This window comes from Meleagris gallopavo, chromosome 1 (assembly GCF_000146605.3).
Source record: "Meleagris gallopavo isolate NT-WF06-2002-E0010 breed Aviagen turkey brand Nicholas breeding stock chromosome 1, Turkey_5.1, whole genome shotgun sequence".
Classification (NCBI taxonomy): domain Eukaryota; kingdom Metazoa; phylum Chordata; class Aves; order Galliformes; family Phasianidae; genus Meleagris; species Meleagris gallopavo.
The window spans coordinates 65,585,643-65,594,212 of record NC_015011.2 but is presented as its reverse complement, the minus strand read 5'-3'; the positions used below and the strand labels follow the sequence as shown (position 1 = coordinate 65,594,212).

The 8,570-nt window shown below is 38.1% G+C and overlaps 1 protein-coding gene across 3 annotated transcripts in view; it reads left to right on the top strand.

Annotated features, from left to right (window-relative positions):
• The first annotated feature begins 312 nt into the window (after positions 1–312).
• SHISAL1 (shisa like 1) overlaps positions 313–8,570 on the top strand; it is a 44,871-nt gene continuing 36,613 nt past the window's right edge. Inside the window, exon 1 of one of the 3 annotated variants that reach the window (XM_010715313.3) lies at positions 313–671. In XM_010715313.3, the coding sequence (XP_010713615.1) occupies positions 605–671 (67 nt within the window). In that variant the 5' untranslated portion in view covers positions 313–604. The remainder of the gene's footprint in view (positions 672–8,570) is intronic. The other 2 variants (XM_010715319.3, XM_010715326.3) reach the window with 2 other exon arrangements.

Here is an 8,570-nt window from a genome sequence, read left to right as displayed (position 1 = left end):
AAAGTCTTTTCATTAGAATCAAAGCAGTATTTTCAAATGTTTCCAGCCATCACAGTTGTTCAACCCACTTTCTGAACGACTGCACCCTCTATTGGGGTAAAACAGATCGACTTCCAAAGCAGATAATTTATTTTTACGTTGTTTATATCCTTCTGGTTCTTACAGGCATAATACAACAGCCCATTCATTTGCCAATAAAAAAAGCACAGTCTTGCTGATCTTAGATTACAGGAGAAGTGTGAATATCCAATAAAGACTTTATGTGATTTCTCTATACCTTGAGTTAATGAAAAGTATGTAAATAGCTCTGTACATTCAGGGTAAAATGAGAAAGGAATAATAGAAATGGATATATTTTCTCTTATAAAACATAAGAAAGAAATAAAACTTCCAGAAAGAAGTATGTTGTTGGGTTTTTTTGTTTGTTTGTTTGTTTTTGTTTTTTGTTTTTTGTTTTTTCTTGCTGCGTGAAGCTATCAATTAACCAAAGCTTTGTGGGGAAGTCAATGTTTGAACAAACAAAAACGATATGAAATAGGCAATTAACCATGATGTTGCATCTCATCAAACAGGTGATTCTCTGATGGACCAATGAAAGCCAACAATGACAAGTTGTGGTCAACAGTCCTTGAATGTGCTGATGGTTCTGGTTTCATTGCTCTTGTCAGCAGGTAACTAACTTTCATATCTTGAATTTATCTATCAATGTCATGAGGAAAAAAGTGTTGCAATTTGATATCAAATTCCTAGAAAACCAAAATGTTCAAATGAGTTGGTAACTGAATAACGAAAAAGCATCTTTGCATCTAACAACCAAGGCTGAAATATGAAATGCAATTGAAAACTTCAGCTTAAGAAAGAAGAGGTGATGGAGTATTGACATAGTTTAACAGAAGAAGACACTGTTTTGCTATAGTAGTTTTTCAGCTCGCTTAAAAGAAAAAACAAAATCCACACCACCGTAAAATCCAACCATTTTTCTGAATGATTGTCTATTTGAAAAAAAAGCAAGTTGGCTACCAAATGTATGTTTTTATGTGTACATAAAAACACATGAGCATGTGAAAGATTGAACATTGAACTTTAACTGTATTTGAAATGAGTATGCATCAGATATGATGTAACTTACATTACATTTATATATATATACACACACATACTTAAAGAAAAATGTACGACATGATAGTTTGCAAGTATCATTATTTTCCCAAATCTGAAGAACTGACAGAACCAGAAGGGAATATATGTTTCTTTCTGTAGATACTCACTAGATCTGCCCTAGATATTTGGTACTAGCACACAGATTTTGCAGCAATCTGTTAGATGTTATATTGAGAATTAGTTGAGTGCTATGATTGCTAGTTGCATTTGTTCTTCAGAAGATATCTGTGACATTGAAGACACGGATTTTATTTATTTATTTATTTATTTATGTATTTATTTTTGAAATGATAGATGAATGTTTACATTTACAACAAAAAGGAGGGGTGAATATTCACAGGCCAACTAGATTTGGTCCTAGGAATTATTAATTCTGACTAAGGCCTCTTTTGCCCTCCATTCCTGAAGTACTTTTTAACTGAAAATGTGGTTGATGTTTTTTTCCATCATTGCTCCATATTCCCTTGTACTGCACCACATCCATAATCACCATACTTAAAACTTTACCAGAAATTATATATCTTCAGATATCTTTGTGTTCAGTAAGAGTTGGCATGTTATTGCATATGTGTGATGCCTGTAATATGCAATGTTATATCCCCATCAGTTATGTGATGTATGGATTTTCTTTCCCACAGTACTGATGCTTGTTTGCAAATGTTCGGCTTGATTCTTACTAACAATAGATCATTATCCAGCTACAGATCTAATCTTCTTTTGTGGAAAATGTTACACTATTATCAGCTAAACTACTTGTTGGTGTAATCTTAAAAATTTACTTTCTTGTGGAGTCTTTTCATTGCTATCCCTGTGTATAGCTCTGCATCCCTAGTTATCTAACCTGGCTCCTGTATACAAGAATCAGGCATGGAAGGTCAGAGCAATCTCTTTGTCTTTTTTCAGGTTCAGGTCATTTCAGAAAGCTATTTCCCTGGTGTAAAAGAAAAGTCAGTTATTCAAGAAGACTTCAGTGATTATATCCCACTGGTCAAACATCACAAAGCTGTTCTGATCTCTTCTTTTGATTTTTGTTATGTTTTCGTACTTTTACTGCTCACTTCAGGGGACTTCTACTAGAAACCACCTGAGACTCCATTTTTCCAATCATTTTCCTCAAGATAATTTAAATATATCTGTGTTCCAGTAGAATGGATGATAGCACTATGCATGCAAACAGTAGTAGTCATCTGCTGCTACATAAACACCTGTTACCTCAAACACAAACAAAAAGCCAGTGGCCTGACATATTTTTTCTTAGGAGACAAAACTTAGTGCCTCTGAAATACAGTTTTTTATTTGCAACTAGTTATATATGACCTTTAGTTCTTACATGATTTACCTACTAATAATAGTAGTCAGCGTGTACAGTGCAGGCTTCATTTGGGGTCACCACAAGTCCTTCATGCTATCTAAGTTCCACTCATTGGGGAATTTTACTACTGACATCTGTAGGATTAGGTTTAAACCATTGCTAAATGACCTTTCATGGGACATGAATGAAAGGATAACATTTATTATTTGTTATTTTGTAGACAGCATGAGTGTACTTTTTTTATGCCTAGGATCAGCTTCCATAAAGGAAAACTAATGGCTTCATGCACCGAGAGTGATGGGGAAATAAGAGATGCTACTCCACTGAAATTATACAAACAGCATTCTTAAACTGAGCTGAAATGAAAATCTAAAGGCAAAACTTCTTGAGTTTCCTAGATTTTCAGATTTTCACCTGTAAGATCGTGCCTCCCTTCTAATCTCTTACATACAAATACATGCCACCTTATTACTCAAGTTCTTAAATCTATATGCAGGCTTGCAAACTGCACTCGGCAATTGGAAGTGTAATTGTCTCCGCAGGCAGAAGGAAAGGGCAGAAGTAACAGGCAAGTTCCCAGAACAGCTGTTCTCAGGGCCCATACTCCTTTTTATCAGAAAAGGAAACAGTGACAGTAGGTCTGGTACTGTGGTGGTGGCTAAGGATGAGGCTAAAATTTGGCAGCTTGAGCTGTGTGGTTAGAATTATAGAATCACAGGGGTTGGAAGGAACCTCCCTGCTAAAGCAGGTACCCTATAATAGGTCGCACAGGTAGGCATCCAGACAGATCTTCCATATCTTCGTAGAAGACTCCACAACCTCTCTAGGTAACCTTTTCCAGTGCTCCTCCATCGCCCATACTGTAAAGAAGTTCTTCCTCATGTTAGTATGGAACTTCCTATGTTCAAGTTTTAGGCCACTGCTCCTTGTCCTATAACTACACATCACCAAGAAGAGTCTAACCTCATCTATTTGTCTCCTAACTCCCTTTAGATATTTGTAAACATTTATCAGATCCAATCTGTCCTCTTTTCCCTAGGCTGAACAGACCCAGGTTACTCAGCCTTTCCTCACATGGAAGATGCTCCAGGAGCTTTATCATCTTTGTGGCACTCTGCTGGACTGCTTCTGGGAGATCCCTGTCTCTTTTGAACTGGGAAACCCAGAACTGGACACAGTAGTCTAAAGATAGCCTCACCAGGGCAGAGTAGAGAGGGAGGATCACCTCCTTCAACCTGCTGGCCATGCTCTTTTTTATGCACCCCAAGATGCCATTGTCCTTCTTGGCCATAAGAGCACACTGCTAGCTCATGGCCAACCTGTTGTCGACAAGGTCCCACCCCCATGTCTTTCTCCACAGAGCTCATCTCCAGCAGGTCATCCCCTAACCTGTCCTGATGCATGCGGAAATAGTTATAATATATAATATAATATAGAGAAAGGAGTTATAATTTCCCAACATGGGCAAAATGTTCTCAGAGAAGGGAGAAATAGACTGTGACTCCTTGAAGGGTAAAAAAAAAAAAAGTTGAAATTAAATTGGGCATACTGAAACTTCAGACTGATTCTCTTTCAGTGTTATCACAATGATGCACTATTTCAGAATACATGGATGTTTATTAATTGTTCTAACTGAATAGGGAGTGCCTGATAGAGGGAGAAGCAGCATGCAGTCATATCATAAGAATATCCTTTCAGACCACTGTAATGCCTATTTTTACTCTACAGGAATATTGATAGTTAAATTCATGTAATGGATTGAAATACATTAAGGATAGCATCAAAGCTTATACTAGCAAGCAAAATTTGACATTATTTGCATGTTACATTAATTATCCTTTCAATTAAAACATGAATGTTTTCATAGCAAAATTGTCAGAGACTCTCGAATGATTGGTGTTGTGCTAAGTAAAATGTAAATACATGAATATTTGTGTGGATTTATCTGGAAAGTTTATAATGATCAGCCATTCTGAAAATTTTGGTACTTGAAAAATTATGTGACTAAATTAGAAAAAAAATGAGCATTGCACAGTTTAACCATGAATAGGTAGGACTGCAGTAGCAGCTTAATGTATACTAGCTGTGTACTTTTTATGGTAGACTAGATAAATTTTAAGATGAGCTCAAATCAGTCCGTTGAAGCATGGCAGACTATTCTCTGGAAATTAGTAGGAACAGAGATAGGAGCATCTATATCATCAACCTGTTCAGTATTACCTTTCAAAAACAGGATGAGAATTTGCACATGCAAATCCATTCCAGAAACAGCTGCCATCTTTGCAACAGACAACCCACAGCCTTTCAGTTACATTACTTTTATCCTAAGTACTGCTGTAGAGATAAGGCTCCTTCATGCTCAGGATTTAAGTTATTTTCAGAAAAAATACTTTGTAAAACATTATATTTTATTTTGCTCTAGGAATCAGAGATCCAATAAGCAAATACAGCAAGTGAAATGATTGATTTATTGTAAACTGTGTAATGCTTTTTCACGGTGTACTGGATTTGGCTGGATGGGATTATTTTTCTTTCCAGCAGCTTCTGTGGTGCTGTGTTTTAGACTGGTGACCAATAGAGCATTGATAACACAGGAACGCTGCAGCTGTTGCTGGACGCTGCTTACACAGCATCAAGGCATTTTCTGTTTTTCACTGGGGCTGTACTGCCAGACCCCCTGAACCACATTGACCAAAGTGATATTCCAGAGCAGATAATGTCATGCCCAGCCATAAAACTGGGACAGAGTTTGTTGCTTTTTTTTTTTATTTCCCCAATAATTGCCGTTGCTTGGGGAATGGACTAGACATCTCTCCACTGGTGGTGCCTGATTGCCTTCATGTCACCTATTTTTTTCTTCTGTTCTTCTTCACAAATTAAACTGCCTTTATCTCAACCCACAGGTTTTCTCACTTTGCCCTTCTGATTTTCTTCCCCCTCTCACTGGGAGGAGGAGTTTATGAGCGACTTTGTGGTGATAGCTGCCAACTAGGGTTAACCCACCACGCAGTGACTAGCAAATTCAGACCAGAACTCAAACATCACTTCATGCTTTTTCTTGTCTATTTATTTTAATCACTAGCACACATTTTACTATTTAAGGGTTTGTTTGGGAATACATTTTATTAGAAGCTTAACTCATACTCTGACCCAATGTTATCTTCTGTTCTGCCTCCTCTCTGTAGTCACCCTTCCCCATGTTTTCATCACCAAATTCAGCTGTGTTTAATTTTCCTTCAAAATGGTCAAAGAACCTGCCTAGGGATCAGAGAACATTTCACATGTGCTGATAAGTAAACTACTTTGCAGGGAGGAAGAATCTAAACCTTCCTGGAGCCTTCTAGTGCATTCTCACAATGCAGTTTGTCTCTCAGCACTGGATAGTTTCAGAAGCATAGAAGTATTCCATTGCTTATGAAACAAAGAAGGAGTTTCAGTTCTAACAACATGCACTAGAGCCATATCAACTCAAACTTAACCTCACAGGGCTGTTGTTCTCTTGCAGTAGTTTAACCTGGCTGTAATTACCCAGGCTAAGCTGCAGGAATTATATATGAAAACTAGTAGTTTTGCTTTCAAAGCTAGTTCTAGCATTTTCTCTTAAAATGTCCCAAAGTTGAAACAATAATCTATACTAAACACTGCAAAAATTACTATGTAGCTGTAATGTAGTAATCTAACACTTTTAAAGGAAAAAGGCATCATACCAAAAAAAAAGTCTACATTTTACATTTATATGTCATAACATTTATCTAATTATATATCAAGTAAGCATGATAAATGAAGGTATAATGAGGTACATATGTAGGTTGCTCTGAAAGTAATGCCTCCTATTTATTTCTGTGGAAATTTTAAGAGATACAAAGAGCATGATAAGACTATTGAATGCAGCAAATTCTCAACCACAAAATGCTGTTTTTCAACATAATCACCATGATTAATTGTGCATTTTCATCAGTGCCGAACAAGAACCTGCATGCTGCGTTTGTAAAAATCTGTACCAGCAGAGGTGACCCACTGTTAAACAGGTCTGAAATGCACCACCCACCTCCTCACTGCGCTCACAGCTACTGTTTGGTCTCCAAATGTCAGTGAATGTCAATGGGTGCCATTTCTTTTCACATGGAGGAATTCGATGACACACCTTTTCTTCCTCCGCACTTCCATTACAGACGTTATTTAGTCACATTGTCCCTCTGCTACCATCTGTCTCACAGCAACAAAATGTAATGAATTATTGGTGGGAAGGTTCAGCCTCTGCAGCTATACTGCCAACATTGCCTCTAACGTCATTAGCTAATACTATAAAACAGGAGGCATTACTTTTTAAGTAGCCCTTGTATATATCTTAAAAGAACACTTTTTGCACAGCTTATTCTATAATGCAGATAAATCTTCATTTGAAGCATCTGAAGCAGGCAATTTATCAGAGAAAGATTAAATGGATACTCTTCAGCTCACTACTGTGAAGAAAAATGCTATGGATAAATGTCACTATTGAAGTGCAAGGCTACTCCATGAAGGCTACCACTTCACTCAGATTTACTAGGCCCAGAAACGTGACTTAGAGGAAAGCTCCCTGATTGTAAAGAGATTTACAGTAAAACACCAAGTAGGCATTACCTTGATATACTGATCTGTGTGACTACCAGAAATGAGGTCAATGTTCTTTCTGTTCTTTGACATTAGACATGGGTGCTTTTTTCCTAGTAACAGTGATTAGTAGAAGTGTATGCATTAGAGGGTGTGTAATGCAACCCTGCAAGCTGGTATCAAACATTTACAGAATGCCTAGGACACTTTACAAGAGCTTAACCATGTTAATTTAATGCCATTTGACTTGCTCTAGCTCATCCATGTATGCACTGGAGCTTTGAGAGACCTGAACCTCCTCCTCTGAAAGCTGGAGAGCAGGCAGGACAGACTGGGGAAATCTTAATTGGCACCAGAGTTTTGTATTTAAGTAAATGAATCAAGCTTCTGATCCTTTTAGAAATCAAATCATTAGTCAAATACTGTTTGTTTTATGAATTTCTTCCATGCCATAGGTCTCAGCTTTAATAATAATAATAATAAATGTGCATAGTTAAAACTAAAATGATGATGGAAGAGGGTGCACCCCAGCAAGTTTATTCATGATGCAGAAGTGGAGGGAGTGGCTGAGAGGCTAGAAGTTCATGCTGCCTTCCAGAGGGACCTGGACAAACTGGAGATTTGGGCTGGCAGGTACCTTGTGTGGTCTAACAGGAGAAAATGAAGGTCTCGTCACTAGGGAGGAACATGCACGTGTGCATGCTGGGACTGCCCAACTGAAAAGCAACTTGGCAGAAAAGGACCTGGGAATCCTGGTTGGCATCAAGTTGAAAATGAAACAGCAGAGTGCCATTGTAGTAAAGATAGGTGATAGTATCTTGGGTTGCAAAGTATTGCCAGCAAGTTGATGAAGGTGATCCTTCCCCTCTACTCCGCACTGCTGAGGCCACATCAAAAATCCTATATTCAGCTCTGGGCTCCCCTGTACTGTAGAGAGACAGAGATAATGAAAAGAAACCAACAAAAGTCTATTAAGAGGAAGAAGTTTCTGGAACTTCTCTCATATCGGGAAATGCTGAGAGACTTATTTAGCCTAGAGAAAAGAAGTCTCAGGGGAATCTCATTAATGCATGTAAATACCTGAATATGCAAAGAGGACAGAGACGGGCTCTTTTCGGGGCTGCCTGGTACCAGGACTAAATGCAGTGGGCACAAACTAGAATACAGGGGGCTCCCTATGAGCACTAGGAAGCAATTTCATTCCATGCAATTGACAGAGCCCTGGCACAGATTGCCTGGAGAGGTTGTGGAGCCTCCTTTTTGGAGATCTTCAAAAGCTGACTATCAGCTTGATCACCAGCTCTCTGGTGGCCTTGCCTAAGAAGGGGTTGGGCCAGGCAACTTTCTTTCCAACCTCAGCCATTGTGATTTTTCAAATCTGGATCAATCATGGAACATCTACATTTTACTGCCATGTTATTTAAGGTGTTGGGGCTAAGGGGAGAGAGAAGTCATTACTTGTTCAAACAAATACATGTCTGTATTCCTTTGGTAATCACAGCAT